This window comes from Rhinatrema bivittatum, chromosome 12 (assembly GCF_901001135.1).
Source record: "Rhinatrema bivittatum chromosome 12, aRhiBiv1.1, whole genome shotgun sequence".
Classification (NCBI taxonomy): domain Eukaryota; kingdom Metazoa; phylum Chordata; class Amphibia; order Gymnophiona; family Rhinatrematidae; genus Rhinatrema; species Rhinatrema bivittatum.
The window spans coordinates 51135351-51153928 of record NC_042626.1 but is presented as its reverse complement, the minus strand read 5'-3'; the positions used below and the strand labels follow the sequence as shown (position 1 = coordinate 51153928).

At 42.3% G+C, this 18578-nt stretch overlaps 1 protein-coding gene across 4 annotated transcripts in view; it reads left to right on the top strand.

Annotated features, from left to right (window-relative positions):
* The window catches only part of PLEKHH3 (pleckstrin homology, MyTH4 and FERM domain containing H3), a 105621-nt gene that overhangs the window by 49395 nt on the left and 37648 nt on the right, over positions 1-18578 (top strand). For 3 of the 4 annotated variants that reach the window (XM_029572720.1, XM_029572719.1, XM_029572723.1), the window contains exons 3-5: positions 9096-9184; positions 18111-18302; positions 18420-18577. In XM_029572720.1, coding sequence (XP_029428580.1) covers positions 9096-9184; positions 18111-18302; positions 18420-18577 — 439 coding nt within the window. Of the gene's footprint in view, positions 1-7787; positions 7856-9095; positions 9185-18110; positions 18303-18419; position 18578 lie in introns of all 4 variants that reach the window. The other variant, XM_029572722.1, reaches the window with a different exon arrangement.

The window sequence follows — 18578 nt, the reverse complement described above, 5'->3', positions numbered from 1 at the left end:
GACAGAGTCTGCACGACAACTTTTTTTTTTTTTTGAGGGATTTGGAAGGCTAGGAAACGCTGGTCTAAGAAGGTTCCTGTATTGTAGTGTAAAGGAAACAGAATCTAAATTTTAAGTTGATTTTAACCTCTTTCCATGCATATACCATATACCAGGTTGGGAGGAGGGGGAGAGAAGAAGGGGTTATGGTTCTGAATTTAGTGCCTGCATCCTTGCATCAGCTTCTGCATGTGAATATGTATCTGAATACTTTTTAATGGGGAGATGCAGAAAGTGCAGAGCACTAGTCTGTCAAACTTCCCAGTATTTTTGTTAATTCAATATCCAAGCATAATAGAAAAATCACAAAAACATGTGTTATCAACATAAAGTCCAAAATGGTGTTTTCAGTGACCGCCCCAGTCATGCTCCTACCCCCATCTTGTATTCGATTTAATTTTTTTGAATCAGAACCTAGATAACCTATCAGTGTGACTTTGATTTATGTTATCCCATTCTTCAAAAGGATCCCAAATGATCATAAACTATTAGATTTGACCCCTACACAGGCCTGTCAATTTTGCCATCAAATGTACATGCCAAATATGTTGACTGACTCTCTCTCTCTTTTTCTGGCCCGCTACTACTTTGCAATGAGCGGCTACAATAGAATGCTTGATTGATTTTTGTAAGGTTTAGTCCAGCTTCAATCCTCCAAAAGGTTTGGAAGGAGCAATCTGGGGGTCAGTGGGGTAACTGAATTTTATCTCCTATCTAGAATACTTTTTCCACCCAATAGTACTTAATTTGAAGGCATGCCCACCAAATGGTGCATCGGCATCACTGCTGATAATACTTTGACATCCTTAGCTCAGTGCGCGGCAGTGGCCAAGAAAGCAAATAGAATGCTAGGGATTATTGGGAAAGGAACAGAGAATACCATAATGCTTCTGTATCGCTCCATGGTGCGATCTCATCTTGAGTATTGTGTGCAGTTCTGGCCACCACATCTCAAAAAAGATATAGCAGAATTAGAAAAGGTACAGAGAAGGGTGACCAAAATGATAAAGGGATGGAACAATTCTCTTATGAAAGGCTAAAGAGGTTAGGGCTTTTCAGCTTGGAGAAGAGACAGTTGAGGGACGATATCATGAAGGTCTATAAATTGAGTAAACATTAATCAGTTGTTTACTCTTTTTTTTTTTTTTTTTCCAAAACGTACAAAGACTATGGGACATTCAATGAAGTTACTAGGTGATACATTTAAGACACACAGAAAATATTTTTTAACTCAACGTATAATTAAACTCGGGGAATTCACTGCCAGAGAATGTGGTGAATGCTATTAGTGTGGCTGAGCTAAAAAAAAGGTTTTAGATAAGTTTTTGGAAAGAGAGGTCCATAAACAATTAAGGTGGACTAGGGAAACTCTCTGCTTATCCCTGGCATAAGCAGCATGGACTCTGTCTGGGACAAACTAGTTGACTTGTAGCTCATCAGAATTAAGCCTGTAGGGGGCTCCTAATGACTCTTACCAAAGGCCCTAAAACCCAAAGACTACCACTGGCAGGGGGCAACTGGGTCGGCTGACTCTAAACTCCCGTTTTAATGTGTATCCTCTTTCAGTGGTTCTAAATCAAAGCAGACCTGGCATTGATTACAATCCAAAGAGGGTGGGCTTGGGGGCAGTGTGGGGTGGTGCCAGGAGGAAGGCCTGTGGTTTGATTCCTGGTCATGGTCTTCAGCTCCATGGGTCGGCTGAGGCTGGGGAGGCTGTGAAAGGCCTTGGGAGGGGGAAGGCATGGTCTTTGCTCAACAGTTGGCATCTAGTGGTGAGGTCCAAGGCCTATTTATTTATTTATTTTTGGTTTTTATATACCGGAAGTTCCTGTATAAAATACATATCACTCCGGTTCACAGGTAACTGAAATAACTACCGCCGTGTGGCAGTTTACATGGAACATATCAAACGATTTACATAGAACATTTCAAACGATTGCTATATAATAAGTAGAAAAAACAAACTAAGTTCACCTATGAAACATATAAATAAGGCCAATAATAAATAGTGTAAAATAAACATTGCATTAATGCTATAGGACAGTAGGTTGATTATATCTTGTTCTTAGCTCTCTGGGAATGCTTGAAGGAAGAGCCAAGTCTTGAGTTTCACCTTAAAAGTGTTATGGCATGGCTCGAGGCGGAGGTCTGGAGGTAGTGAGTTCCAGAGTGACGGGCCCGCTGTGGATAAAGCGCGTTTTCTCAGGGAGGATTTTGCGGGTTGGGTGATCAATCTGTTTTGATATGCCCTTCTCGTCGGCTTTTTAGAAGTGTGTAGTTGGAGCTGGAATGTTAGGTTGAGTGGGGAGATGTTATGTAGGGCCTTATGAATCATCATGCTGGTTTTAAACTGTATCCTGTATTTGATGGGAAGCCAATGGAGGTGTTGGAGGATCGGGGTGATGTGGTCTTTTTTTTTGGCATTGGTGAGAATTCTTGCTGTGGCATTTAAGACCATCTGTAGGGGTTTTGTGGAGCAGGCGGGAAGTCCCAGCAGGAGTGAATTGCAGTAGTCCAACTTCGGGAGAATGATGGCTTGGAGTACTGTGCGGAAATCTCTGTAGCGTAGAAGTGGCTTTAGTTTCTTTAAAACTTGTAATTTAAAGAAGCATTCTTTTGTGGTGTTGTTTACGAATTTACTGAGGCTGAGTCTGTTGTCTAGGAGTACACCCAGATCTCTGACTTGAGGTGAGGTGGTGTATCCTGATGTGTCTGGAGAGTTGCTGGAGCTAGGTGTAAATAGTTCCGGTGCTATTATTAGGATTTCCGTTTTGTTAGTATTTAGGACCAGGTTGAGGCTGGTTAGAAGCTCGTTGATGGTTGAGAGGCATTTATTCCAGTAGTTCATGGTCTTGTGTAGGGTGTCTGTTATGGGGATGAGAATTTGTATATCATCCGCGTATAGGAAGTGGGTAAGCTTGAGGTTGGTAAGAAGTTGACAGAGTGGGAGAAGATAAATGTTGAAGAGGGTGGGGGAGAGTGAGGAGCCTATGATTTAAGGTTCTAGAGCGAGAGCATACCCTGGTGCCAGGCCTGGGACTTTCACTGCAATGACCAGACTAGGCATGTTTTGGATCATGTGGAGGGTACTAAATGGAGGAAAAATCCCCCAGGTAGTTACGAATGAAGGTTCATGGTGCCAGAATAGAGCCAGAGGTACAAAGGAGCAGAGCAAATTGACAACAGAAAACAAAACGAATTTTTTGTCTCCGTCTGCTCTGGAATTCAGTTCTTGCCCTCTGAACAGGCTGGTTCCTGTCGCACAAGTATAACTAGTTACTTTTGCTGGCAGGCAACCCATGAGCGTTACTAATGACAATTCCTTTTTTATCCTACTCGGAAACAAAAACAGTGTTAGAAGTATGCATACGTAGTCCGGTATCATCTGGCTTTATTTTTTCATTTTAAATAAGTCTTTCAGAAAGTTAAAAATATGGGTTCCCCACCACCAAATAACACTTACAAAGTATAAAAAAAAATAAATACTGGGATCATTAAGTCAGATGTAGATCTAACAAATGAGACAGTTTATTACAAAAAAAGAGATACATTTATAACCAACAAAAGGTAAAAAGAATCAGGGATTATATAATAAAGTAAATCTTGACTGAGTAGTGTTTATCAAGCCAAGGTCCCAAAAAGCACAGTCAACAGTTTAGAGTAAACTGCAGGACTAGGACAAAATCCTGATGCATGCCAACTGTACTGCTTATTCTGGGCTAGGTGTCTCTGGAGCCAGTGCCGCAGAACCAATCCTAGCTCTGGACCCTGACTTCTAGCTTCCTGACCAGTAAAATTAACCTTGAAACACTCATAGAACATTGTAATATTTCAACTTCCTGGGGAAAGGCAGGAAATGCCTCCATTTTGAATTAATGGGGCAAATTTGTAATCTCTTCAGTCCTGGTTGACAAGTGTCTGGATTTTCTCCAGATTATACAGAAATTAGGGGGGGGTCTGTCCAGAAGCCAGGAAGGAGGCTAAAATGTCTTGAAATTGTCTGTTTTTGCATGTGTGACTGAGGTGAGATATTCTGCTTGCATATTGTTTTTGTGTGGGGATGAATAGCAACCTGGATATTTTCTTTTTCCTAATAGGAGGTATATTGGTGTTTTAGGGTCTGATGTAATATTTACAGTGTTGCTTTTTCATACTGTGAGTGCTGGCATTTAGTGCTGTTTTGATATGCCAGATTTACTATATTGTAACTAAATTTATTCATCGCTTTTTTGAGGCCCAGCCACGACAAACGCATGTTATAATAGGCTTAATAACCTAAAAAAATACTCCTTGCTGTTACCCTGTTTTGGCTATGTCAATTAGGATATATTTGGTATGCAATCACAGGCCTAAGGTTTCAATTATCAGTCCGGTCATTAAAAAGTCCTACAAGTAAAGTCCAACTTTTTAGAATTTTGTTATGCAAATAAAACCACTTATCTCAAGCACTACTAAGATCACCAACATTGGCCACGTTTTGGAATTTCTGCTTTAGGGGAAGAATTGTCTGCTACATTAATCAAAGGCAGCCATCTTGTCTTGTCATTTCATTTACTGGTGGGACTTTTTAATAACCGGCTTTGTCAATTAGGATATAGCAGCAAGGAGTGTGTTTAGGTTATTGGCACCCAGTTTTTGGACTTTTTTTTTTTTGGTTGACAATAGGCCTAATACCATATGGGTTCTAAATAGGGTTTTCTGGTTGGCACTACAGCAAGGTATGTAAAAATTACATTCATGTTTTTGTTTGTGATAAGATTGTACTTTGAATGTCTTTTTTTTTTTTCCATGTAAAATCTGTTATAACTGCATAATTTTTAATTGTGTGTGGGGAGGGCTGAGGAAGGTGGGAAAGCAAGGCTATAAGGTTCACCTAGGGCACCAGCCATGGGAGAGTCATGAGATCGCCGGGTTTCCTCTGCTTGGCTTGGAGTGGCAGCAGTCTGATCACTGGGGATGTTACGGATCACACGACTCCAGTCCTTGCCGCCTCCTGAATGTTATACTTCCAGATCTGCTGTTTTGGGATAGGGGGTGGGGATATTTGAAGGAATTTTCTTCTGTGCTTTTGCCCAAATGAAGGTTTGTGCAGCTCTAGCGAATGATGCAAATTTTTTCTGAGGCCAGTGTGTGGTAATTGCTTTGCCAGCTGTGGCTGCTGAAATGGATGATCGGGGGGGGGTGGTCAGGACTCCAGGCTGGGGCTGACATGGAGGGTCAGGACTCCAGGCTGGGTAACAAATCTCTAGATGCCGCAGAGACTTCTTTGGTTCCCCAGGGTTCTAGTGGTTGCATTTTACATGTCCTCTTCCACTTTATAAATGGAAAATCTGTACCTTGTGTACTTTATATTGGACAGAGATTTTAGAATGTACCGGTATATAGAAGATTGAGGGTTTTTTTATAAAATACCAATGACTTACGATGTCAAGTACATATTTGAATACATTTTGAAACTTAAGAATTTAAAACAAATGTTATAAAAAAAAAATATATCCCACCCAGTCTGAATAATTTCATTTTCTTAGTGTACAGTGAGTTATTAGAAAGTTTGTGTGTCGCTAAAAATTGACAAGTATTTATGATGTTTCCTAAGGGCGAATTACAAGACAGTCCTATGTAAATGTGGAAGGACGCTCAAAAACCTCTCTCAGCTGGTCCAAGTGGTCAGCATTTTCACAGTTGAAAGCTTGCAACCTTAGCTGACACACAAGACCTTCCTAGCTTGCCAGGACTTGCAAAATACAGCAGAGGTCAGTTGTACGGTAACTTTAAGGATATGCAAGGGGAACGCGTTCTCACTGGGGAAGAACACAGGTCCTAGAGCAAAACAAGGAATTGCAAATGGCATAAAGATCCCTTGAACGGGTAAATGGGAATCGGTTATTTACTCTTTCGGATAATAGACCAGGGGGCACTCCATGAAGTTAGCATGGGGCACATTTAAAACTAATCGGAGAAAATTATTTTTTACTCAATGCACAATTAAACTCTGGAATTTGTTGCCAGAGGATGTGGTTAGTGCAGTTAGTGTAGCTGTGTTTAAAAAAAGGATTGGATAAGTTCTTGGAGGAGAAGTCTATTACCTGCTGTTAATAAAGTTGACTTTAGAAAATAGCCACTGCTATTACTAGCAATGGTTACATGGAATAGACTTAGTTTTTGGGTACTTGCCAGGTTCTTATGGCCTGGATTGGCCACTGTTGGAAACAGGATGCTGGGCTTGATGGACCCTTGGTCTGACCCAGCATGGCATGTTCTTATTTCACCACAGCCTGGTTTTCAGAAGAACCACGGATATTGGAGATAAATTTGCATACATCTTGGTCTATGGACTGGTTATTTTTGCCTATTTTGAGTTATCCTGAAAACCAAACTGGTTTGTGGCTCATGCAGACTGCAGCTGGGCACCATTCTACTCCCCAGCCTTTTTTGGAGGCAAAAGTAGACTGAAAATAGATGTTTAGTTTCCTCCCTCCCCAACTCCTGGGCTAGATAAACTAAGCATTTTTCACATAGACGCAAAATGAGAAAACTCCTTTAGTACATCTAAGTTGGCACTTTCACTTCCAGACGTGGACTTCAGAGAGCGGTTCTTAGGTGCAGCCACTCCGATAGAGCCCGGTTTGGAATTGAAGAAACATCAGAGCAGGTAGAAGCCATTCTGGCCTACTAACCAAAACAGCACAGACTTAATAACCCTTTTTTTGGGGGCAAAGTTACTTTTGCCTGCAAAATATGCCCAACAATAGTAGTTTATAAAAGAATTGAACACCCGCTGATGAGCCCGGCCTCACTGCCAGCTCTCCGGTCTGCTGTGGCCGTTCTCTGCCAGCAGTGCTGTCCCCATGTATCTTTGCACCTGGTTTGGGTTTTGGGTTTTTGTTTTTTTTTTCCTTTCTCCCCTGCTCCAGCTGCCATAAAAAATCTCCCATCTGGCCCTTTTCAGAGCATGTTCCTCCCCCTTCCTTTATAGCAAGGAGCCAAGACTTATTTTCAGCATCCTTTGATCTGTTCCTGGTATCCGTTTTCCCGCTTCCTTTTTCATTTTTCAGTGTCATTATGGATTTATTTAAGATATTTTACAGGGGACCTTGCTCTTTAACGCTACCTTTTTTTTTTTTCCTCCAGGTGGCAGGGGAGAGCAGATGTTTAAAGTCTAAGCAGGGGGTAGTTATAATTTTTAAAGAAGTACTCCTTTTAATCCAAAAAAGAAATACATAGCAAGGAAGAAACCAGAGGAGGTCTTTGGAATAAGAGGGGGAGCAGAGAACTAAGAAAAAGGCAAACAGGTCTCTTCAGCAATTTGAGTGGCCCCACGGTTTTCAATGATCCAGACAGTGGCCCATTGTTCAGAGCTTTCTTACCTCTGACCCCTAAATCATTTGATTCCAGATGCAATAGCCAGGTACAGTGCTCTTGTTTGCTCACCTTGTCAAGTTTTTAAATCTAGGTAGAGATTGGGAGGGGAGGAACAGTGGAGTGTGAACAAATGCAGGAATGGAAGAATATTTAGAAACCATAAATGTCATCTGAACACTTAAGAACCAGGAAAATTTTATTTTTTCCACTTTTTTTTTTGGCTAATTTTACTGTGGGGGTTTTTATTTTATTTTATTTTTTTTTACTTTTTCTGTTTCCTCTACTCTTCCTTCCCTTGGCATTCTCCTCCTCCCTTTTTTTTTTGTTTTCCTCCTGATAATTTTCCTTCCTGCCCTCTGCTTCTAACATGTACTCTACCACTCTAGGTGCCAGCTTTGTGGATGCTTGAGCATCCCCAGTATTCAGCAGTCTCCTTCACTGGGTCCATGAAGAGGTAACTTAGAGTTTAGCACTCCAAATCATTTTGAAAAACTGGTTTCAGTGTCTCCCATGCCTTTATGGTGCCACAATAAAGACCTGCTGGCAGCCACCACAGCTCTGTATAGCCTGGGCCTTTGTTACCAACAGGTCTAGGCCTTGTCAGTGTCTCTTCCACTGGGCACAAGGCTCAAATTTTAGGCATTTCCTCTTTAAATGGTCATCTGGTTCCTCCAGTATGAATAAAATGATCTGACCTCTAAAGCTTCTGGGGTAGCTGCCCTCTTACCTAGCTCAACTGAACTTGCTGATGTAGCCTTGGATTTGCCCTGTTGCATGCCTGGAGTTGTAGTTCTGGTTGTCCCGTTGATTATCCTAAGAAAATCTGAGCTACAACTTCATGCATGTAATGGGGCAAAGCACTTGGATCATCCTGTTTAGGTCCCCGGAATAGGGCTGCCACCCTACTTCAGGTCAACATTTCTCTTCATTGGGTCACACTTGGTTTTTCAGGCAAGAGCCTAGACCATGGTGGCTTGGAGTTAACTTGACACCACAGGATATTTATGTTCTTCCCAGGTGATGCTCCCCACTCCCCCTAAGACCAGGAAAGAAAAAATGAATCTATCCTTATCTTCTCCCATGACCTGTGAGGACCTGAAACTTTAATTTTGCTAAGAAGAGCAGGGACCATAAGATATGCAGACTGGAGGAGGAAATGAAAATCAGGCCTGTGTAGGGCTTGTTTTTGTAACTTTCAATAAAGTATATATGATGTAGAATGCAAAGAAGCTGCATTTTGGGGTGGTTTCTAGTAAAACCCAGTCAAACTTCATCTAGCTGCCATTCATTGGGGGTTTCACACTTTTTTTCTGAGTCAACTGTTTAGGGTTGCCACCACGGACAGGCTGATCCAGTCCTAGGTTGGGCCCCCATTTCATCTGTGGACTTCTATACAGGCATAAGGAGGGGAATCAGCTAGTCTCTGTAGCACCTTGGATCAAGTGGCCACACAATTTTTGGCTGATGAGAACTGAACTGGCTGCATGTCTGCTGTAGAAGTTTGGGTAGAGTTCATACATTCTATTAAACGCCAAAACATCCCTCTCTACTGAAATGTATTTACGAAGCTTCGCAGCCCCCCTTAGCCTCCGAGAACCTTCTGCCATTCATTATTAGGACTGCCCATGCATGAGCCACTGCTTCTAGGACCTGAGTAGGCCTCACACTAGCCATTTTTTTGTTTTTCTATTTAGGTTTCTGCAGGTCTCTGAGGAAATGCGAAGTCTAATCACAGAGAAGAACACCATCAAAGCGGATGAAGACCTGGATATTGTGGTCAAAGGTAAGTGCCATCAAGCAACCTTTCTCTTGCTTGCATGGACAGATGTTGGGGCAAATAGGTAGGGAAGGATGGGCTTTTGTTTTTCACTTCCAGAATGCTTTTTCACAGGCATGTTTGACTGGTTCTTTATGAGCTGGAGGCATTTGGCCACAAGGATGACCACCTTTCCAAAGCTATTTTGGGACTTGTAGTGGAACGGAAGAGCAGGTCTTTGAGGTAGTGCTACCAGATTGCCTCATGTTATGAGGGACAGGCTGGTTTACCACCATTGCATCTATGTAGTGACCCTCTTCTAATGCCGACTCCATCTGGTTTCTCTTGGGGCAGACTCCAAATGGGTTTGTTCTGCGCATATAGGAATGAGGCTCATTTGTAAGCCAGGGGATGTTGGGCATGATCTAAATCTTCCAACTTCACTACTATTGCCCTTTTTGGTACTTGCATTGTGCCAAAGAGAGCCGCCTTCTGATGTTTATAGGCTGTAAATCTTCTTTATCAGACCAGTGGCACCCAATATAATTAGTACTATTGCTGTATCTTTCTGCCACATTTTCTTGGTCTCTGATTGCATCTCTTGGTATTAAGGGTCTATGTTTTCTTCATACGATCCACAGAATAGTTGCTGGGCATCTTGTGTATGGGATGCCTTCCTGCCCACCATCTCGCATCGGGCAGAAATTCGGCCTCCTGAAGCCGTGTTGTAGGACTGGTGGGAGGGGGTCCCTTGTATGCCTTCTTTGTGCAGGTGTCTTGTATCTGCGTTGAGCGGGTTCACCTTCAAAGGTTAGGCTGCTGACTTGAGAAGTGAAATGTGTTTGAGGTGCTTTGGTTTGCCTGGAACAGCTGTGGCAGAAAGCAAACACTGCTGAGATTAGAGAAGCATTAGCAGCCAGAGTGCTGAAATACCTAATAGCACACTACAGGAAAAGTTCATCCTGCTTGGGTATAAGGATACACATTTATGCAGGTTAACAAACAAAAACCTTTTTCATTTTTTTGCCATCTGCTGTTACCCCTTGGGTTTCTGCAGGTAGGTTATTTTGCTTGTTTTATTTTAACATCCAACCTGATCCACTTGTGCATCTCACAAGGTTGCCCAGGGTGTGGGTGTGGGTTTGTTTGTTTTTTTTGTTTTTTTTGGGGGGTGGGGGGGAGGTTGACTATGGTCTCATTGCCTGGAATTCATTCTAAAATAACATTTCAAAAAAATAAAGACAAACTCTTGGAACCACTGCAGAAATGCCATCCATAGTATCATCGCAGGAAACGAGGCCGTCTAACCTTCTCCTGCTGAGGCTGCCTTTGGGGGGGGGGGGGGGGGGGGGTAGATGCAGAGCATTTCTGTGTCGTCCTGAGGCACTGCTCCAGTTCTGGGCACTTTTTTTTGTTTTGTCTAATGCATCCTTCTGATTATATTCTAGTCTCTGAGATGGTCAGAGCTTTTGGGAGGGAACCTTTGATACCCAAGACTAGACCAGAATGTTCAGCAGTCATACAGTTGAGTTGGTGAGTTCTGATGAACGTAAGATCACTTGCCCAGGGTTCCAGAGTCCATGGCAGAGCTGGGATTAGAACTGAGGCACCGAAGGTAAAGTGGCCTGCTCTTAGGGTCACAGAGGGTGAGCGGGAGAGTTAGAATGTGGAATCCATTTCCGGAGCTTTCCTGCCTGGTAATTTACAGATCTATCCTCTTCACCGAATCCAGTCTCTAAAGTTACGTTGTAGTGTCATGGTCGCAGACCGCCAGGGGTGAGCTTGGATGCCATTTGCCAGAAAATATGAATATTAAAAAAAAAAAAAAAAAAAGTAAGGAAAATAAATCCGACATTTAGGCCCCGATAGCATGCATGGATGCTCACCAGAGACGGCTATGAGAGCATCTGTGGCACTTCCATTGATATGCCAGCAGGGTAATGCTGTAGACCTGCAGGTCCCCCTCATTCATTACTTGATCTTGAGTCTGTCGCTTAATCCTGCTATGGCAGATTTAGATTGGGAGTCTTTTGAGGAAGGTGAGCCATAATTCCGTGAGCTCTCCTGTATGATCAGTGCTATGGACACCAAACAGGCTCAGTTTAAGCAATTTTAGATTTTTAAAACAAACCTGCTGTGACTCGGGTGATGCAGCACTACTGAGAAGTCAAAGGGAAGAGTTGCTTCACAGGGGCCTATTTTAATCATCTGTTAATTAGTTTTGAATGCAAATGACTGGGACTCTTAATTATATGGCGGATGCCTTTGGGAAGAATGGTGACCAGATAGTTGATGCTCCATTGAACTCCGAAAGAAAAAAAAAGTTAAGCATTCTGACTGCAAAACTGTGGCTGAAGGGGAGAGCGTGCTCTTAGAGCTGAAAGGAGGAGATATTGAGAAACGCTTTCAATAGTAGCAGAAACAGGCTTCTAAAACTACAAGCGCTGCTAGCTGAAATAAAGGATGGGCTAGAAAAGCACTCGGCGAGCATTTGGGCAATGGAGTTACATCGCAGAGATTGCTGTGGAGCCTCATGCAATACAATTAGCAGAGAGAGGGAGAAAATGTGGCTTTTGTGGAGCCTCGCAAAGATCAGGAGAGTAGGAACACCTGGAGACTTGGACTTGATGCAGCTTGTTCAGGTATGGCTTCCCAAGGCTGATCTTTGATGACAGAGCTGTTAGTAGCTGAACACACAGAAGAAGAAGCCTCCAGGCCCAGACCAGTAATAGCCAGACTATTACATTTTACCACTAAAGTAAAGCTAATGCAAGCTTAGAAAAAAAAAAATCATTTTTGGAATATGAGAGAGAAGCTTCTCATTTATAGCTATTTATCTCACAAAGTGGCTTGGAAGGTGCTAACCCCTATTTGTTCTCAACTTTTCCGTACAGGGCGAAACTTTCACTGCAGTTCCTGGCGAAAAGGAAATTTTAACTAAATTTTTTTTTTTTCAAATGGCAAAAAAACGTTTTTTCTTAAAATTAAGGAGCAGGCACAGCACTATCAGGAATCTTTGTAGCTGAGCTTGTTTCTGTTAAGTGATATCAGTGTGCATTTTGGAATTGGACAGGCTTGAATAATCCTAGATGGGATAAATATAATGGCTTTATTTTTGTCTCTCATAAACTGGTTTGCACAGATTGTGGTAAATGTTAGGCCTGCTAGGATTATGTTGCTCGGAGGATTATGGCTACTTTAGCATGCAAGACCTAAGTGATGCTCTAACTACTTGTATCAAAGACTATGGTGCCGATGCAATAAAGAGCACCCAGCCTAATGCACAGTTTTATCCACAGTTGGATGAGCATTTTGGAGGTGGTAGACTAGTCCCCGATGCGATGAGATATGCATGCCCAAACAAATGCGTAGCCAATAGCGCCCATCTGATCTAAATTCCACATAGATAAGGTTATTAGCTAATATATAATTTATTTTTTTTTTAACAAGTAGTCCATCTATCTAAATATGAACACAAATTGAAATGAGTGGGTGGGTCAATGTATATTCTCGTGCTCTGCAATAATACTAATAAATAAGAATCTACCCTTTTATTGATAAACCTATCACTGTTCCCAATGGCCTTTTTACTGGGGAATGTGTACAGGCATTCTCTTTCTTCTCCCCGCCGGTCACTAGTTTTCAGAGCATATGCTCCGTGTTTGGTGAAGATTTAAGTTTGGTTATGGACTCTTATATTGATGCAAAGCCTCAGAGATGAACACAAATTCCAAAGAAGGGCATGTGTCTTACATTTTTTTGTAAGAGCTTCACCTGATTTTTGCAATTTATTCTGCACTTCGTGGCTCATATTCCCATCTCTATTCTTTTTTTCCCTCTTTCTTTTCCTATGTTAAAACTGCTAAAACTGGTGTAATGGTACTGCAAGCATGCATGTACATGGCATTTTGCTGCCTCTTTATCGCCATGTATCATTTAAGACCTTTTTGAAAGATAAGTAGCAGCAGTATTTGAATGTTAATACATCTCTTGAAAAATCCCCACAAGTATTTGGGCAGCAGGAAAGGTGGTGATGAGAGGGGAGATTTGGTATTTGGCTCAGAGAAACAAAACCAGGGATGCTGAAACTTTGGGCATTGTGCAACAGTTGCAGAACGCAAAGAGACAGCATTTGTAGGCTATGGTGGCAACTAATAAAGAGCACATGGATTCTTTAGGAAAGCAACTGAATCGCAGGGCTGCTGTTATGGCCAAGTCCATAGGCAAAGCATGTCGAGCTGCATTGTCTGACTCTCTTTTTCAAGAAAGCAGCAGATTTTTATGGGTTTATCATAAGGCTTGGGGATAACTACACAGAACGGCAGTTTGATACCCTTAAGAGAAACGTGGTGGTAACCAGCACAGCAGATTCTACTATAAGAAGCTTGCTGGGCAGACTGGATGGACCATTTTCTTTCATTTCTATGTTTATTATATCAAAGCGCTGTAAGAACTATGCAAGGTTTTAGGGTTAATGTTGATATGTTAACAGAGCAAATGAAGTCCTGGTAAGATTGACACAAAGTTTGCAACCAAAATGTTTCACAACAATCAGGATTCTCATGGCACTGTTCTGTGATAGAAAAATATTAGAGAGGTCTTCTGACTTGCTATGGTTGACTTTACGCAAAGCAATCCATTCCTGATGCTTGTAGGGAACAATTTCTGTCCAGTGTGGGGTTACTTCATTTACTGGAATCCAATAGAAAAGATTGAATGTGCCTATTTCTAAGTCTGAGCTGGATTTCACTATTAAGCAGTTAGTTAGCTAAAGCACCTGGTTTGGATGGCTTTAGCTCTGAATTTTATAACATACTTCATGAGAGCTTGTTTGGGGGGGTGTGGTTCCCCCCCCCTCAATGTTTTGCTGGTTATTTTAATATTTTATCCAAATTGTACTGGAATTCCAGCACTTACGGAATATAAATACTTTTAATATATAAAGATACCTATTATTGCAAACGTATGGCTTTTCTCTTCAGCAGGGTTCTGGTGGTACTGCTGTTTCTGCAATACTGCCAGATGAACTAGGAACTTGTGCAAAATTTAGGTTGACTCTAAACTTCAGGACCTGCAATATAAAATATTACAAAGGAGCTTTGCTACCAATAAGGGCCTTTGTATGGACATAACTACTTCTAATTTATGTATCAAGTGTGAAATATTGAAAGGAACATTTACTTATAACTTTGTTCATTTAAGTTGTATGATTTTTAGGATGCAGTGCTGTCCAATATATAAAAAATTCTAACCGTAAACCCCCCCCCCCCCCCCCCCCCCCACCGTTTTAAGGAGAAATGTTGTTGGGTTTGATGACTTGAGCATTGTTGTCTAAGGGTTTACGAAGTTTGTACAGATTGCTTTTTTATTAGCTAAGATGTATATTTTTCAGATTTGTAAAAAGATATGCTGCCTCCACTACGGATATGGTATAAACCTATGACAGAAGGACTCGATGCTAAATTTAAACGGAAACAGCTTAAGTATTATGTAGGTGCTTAATTGCTGAAGAAGTATCTTTTTCTATGAGCTAATGCACACTTGGCCTAGATTCAAGAAAATGCAATAATTATCGCATGGATAACAAGGGAGCGAGAGAGAGACTCTTTATTATAAGGCTTTCATAGTAGTCAACTATTTATACCACTGTAGGATGGCCAGCTAGTAACTGTAGGTGAGGTTTTGGGGCCAGTTTTACATACAGAGTGGGTCGATCAAACACAGTAGACTTCTGTGAAGATTTGACATGATTTGGAGTGAGGAAAGTCACAAAAAGATGAGATTTCTACAGCGTTCTCTTGCCCTAGCTTGATGGACTCTCTACCAGGGTACTATCAAGCTAGGGCAAGAGAACGCTGTAGAAATCTCATCTTTTTGTGACTTTCCTCACTCCAAATCACGTCAAATCTTCACAGAGATCTACTGTGCTGTTTGATAGTCTCACTCTGCTTGTAAAACTGGCCCTGAAACCTCACCTCAAGTTACTAGCTGGCCCCTCCTATAGTGGTATAAATAGTTGTCTGTGTGCCACCCCAGAGGTGCGCTCTCTACTCCACTCCCAACCCCCCCATGCCCGAAACAGAATTTGTGATATTTATTGCAAATACCGTTTCAGGCATATCACACAGCTTAATGGCAGGAAAAAAGGTGTAGTTTATTTCCAGCATTCAACATGTGCAATAGAGTGCGTTACACTATTGCATGGTGTGATAATGCCCCTCATTTTCATTCATCCCTCCCCAATCCTGCCCATTTGAATAAATTTACATTCGTGCCGCGCGATGTGATAGTTATCGCAAGCGTCAGGGCCCTAATGCCCGCGATTACACCATAATGCATTTTGATGAATGACCCTGTTGGTTAGGTGATTTGTACATATGCATGGGTGTCTTGTCTTGTGTTTTGTGTGGTTGTTCTTTTTGACAACCAGTTTAAAGAAGAAAAGATATATATACCAGGTTATATTTCACTGTTAACTGTTGTTGCTTCAATGTAAAGTTGTGCAATTTTGTTACATCTCTTAAACAAGAAAAAGAGAATCTGCACTGTACAATAAGGAGATCCTGGCTTATTGCCACCCTATTTTTGCTTACCTGGATACCCAGGAGATGACGACAGATATAGCAGAGCCTACCCTGTCTCAGGTTTTGCTCATGTCCTTGTACGTAAGGATCCTCTGTACTTATCCCAGGCTTTCTTCAATCCTATTACTGTTTTGGCCTACACCACCTCCCCTGGCAAGCTGTTCCATGTTTGCACCCCTTCTTTTCCAATCTAACTATTTATTTAAGAGGAAAGTTGCCTTGCACCTGCATTGCTGATATGTAAATTGAGCTCCGGTGTTATCCATCCACTGTCCAGCTCCACCCTTCTCGCTCTATATGGAAATTGAGTGCCATCTTTCTCTTGCTATACTCTCCAGCGCCACCCTTCTCTGTATTGTCCAGTCCACTGTCTACTGCCACATATGGAAATGGAGTTCTGCTTCTCTGTCTATACTCACCAGCTCTGCCCCTCTCTCTTTCTGAATTGTCCAATCCCCTCTCTGCTACCACACAGAGCACCCAAGCTCAGCCTGAACTCTCTCTACTACCACACATCTCAATTATGCACTTCCTTCACTTCACAGTATTTACCTGTCCTTGAATGGGCTTTTACTATTAAAGAAACAATTTCTAATGTTACTCCTGAGCCCCCTATCATGACCTCTTGTTCTAGAAGTTTTCTACTGGAAAACGCTTACACCACACTGTCCAATATTAATATTGTCATGTACATTCAATATGGAAAAGACTGTATGCAGCACATTACAGCAGGACAGGTATCTGTGCTTTAAGAGAGCTGGTCCCGGTGCCCTTTCTCACGCCATATCCTGGGATGTCACGTTACAGCAGTGTGTGGGAGAAGCAGAATGCTGAAATTGGACAGACTTCCTGTATGAGATAATCCAGGGCCATCTGGTAACCTCGCATGTTAAGTGTGGCTTGCGTTTTATATACTGTGTCTCTGTCTGCACCGCTTCAGGCCCAGCAAGGCCTCGGGCTGCATTTCAGTGACACTTTGTGACCCTCCCTCCTCTTTCCTTAGACGTGCCCCAGAATGGCTCACATGCTCTGCTCTCTGTCACGCACACTGCTACCTCTCCACACGGCACGGACTGGCCTGCCTACTCTCACATGCTGCTCTGCAGTCACACCCGTGCACTCCCTCTGTCATACACAGACCCCCGCTGTGCGCATGCTCTCCCTTTCATGCTGATACACGCACACTCTCAACTATGCTTGGGACATCACCTTCGACATTTTTAGTGACAATATTAGATAAGCAGAAGATTGTTTTGATTTAAAGTTGAGTTTAATTAAATCTAGTAAACATACTTCCTTTTGGGCCTATTGCGCAGGGCTGAACGCTTATATATAAAAAAAATATATATATATTCCTCTGGATGAGGGTGTGTGGTTTTTTGGTTCCCCCCCCCCCCTTCCATTTCTTACGAGGAAGACTCCAGAGGCTATGTTCAAGGCACTTTGCTGCTATTTTTGGATAATTTGATGCATTTTGCCAGACCTGAGATTCTCTCATTCCTTCTCAGTTGAAGCAGCGTTGGGTCTATTGCAAAGACCTGGGGCAAGCTTGTTCCTGCTGATTTCACACACACCTTGTTTCTCTGCTTTTTATCTCTTACTCTAGACTTTCTCTAGATAAAGGCAGAGTTCTTACATAATTATACAATGGGTTAATTTGAAAGAAGCCCAGAGGTCCAAAGACCTTGGCCTTCTCCTGATTGCCTAGTTTTGGTTCTGGAGCAAACTGGCTCCCCTTTCTCCAGAGTGCGGGACCCCAAGGTTGTGAAAGCTCTTGTAATCAAACGTTTGGATTGTACCTAAGATGGGTCCAGTAAAAGGCACTGGAACCCACAGAGAAGCTGGAAGTGCGCCATCCTACCTCCTTTAACTTCAGCTTGGAAAGCAGTTTCTCTGGAATTACATAAAACAGATAACATGATCCCAGCTCACATGGAACCAAGCAGACTCTTAACATTAACCCTTTCCCACCCCTAGCTTCTCCCTGTTCCTAAATTCTTCCAGAGGTGGATCTAGTCTCCCAGTAGAACACCCAAGAAACTCTGCCATGAAAGTGCACCAAAACGTTAGTTCCCTGAGATTGAGGCAGCTTGTGCATTAATAAACCTAAACTGTTTGGAGATGTGTTGGATTTGATAGACCATGACATTGAATAGGATAATTCTTAAAGGAACAGCTGAGTCCCTTTTCTGCTTTGAAAAGGTACATAAACTATGGAGTCAGTTTGGAAGGGAAGAAGCATTGGATGTTTCGCTAACTGGTTGAGGGCTGCTCTCTGGTAGGCTTGCGTTTCCTGGGTACTGCAGATTTTGGATTTGACGTCGATAGTGCGAGACGTTGAGGAGTCATATGTGATTTTTGTTTTATAGGATGGCTCCAGCGGGAAGTGAAAGGGTTCAGAACACCTTGGATCCGACTGAAGAAGTACTGGTTTGTTCTGAACCAAGACTCCCTGGATTACTACAGCAGCAACGAGAAGAATGCCAAGCAGCTGGGCAGTCTGGTGCTCACCAGTCTCTGCTCGGTTGTATGGCCTGACAAACAGACGTACAAGGAAACAGGTTAGAGGTTGTCTTATAAAATGCATGGGCAGCAAAACCTCCCAACTCTGGTAGGCATGCAGGAATCCTTATTTATTTTTGGGTAGAAGTAAACCTTTCATTCCCTCTTTTCCTTAGGGTACTGGAACGTCACTGTGTACGGGCGGAAGCATTGCTTCCGGTTATTCACAGAGCACTTGAATGAAGCCGTACACTGGGTGTGCGCTATCCAGAAGGTCATCGACAGCAAAGCACCTGTGGAAACGCCAACCCAACTGCTCATCAGGGATATTGGGG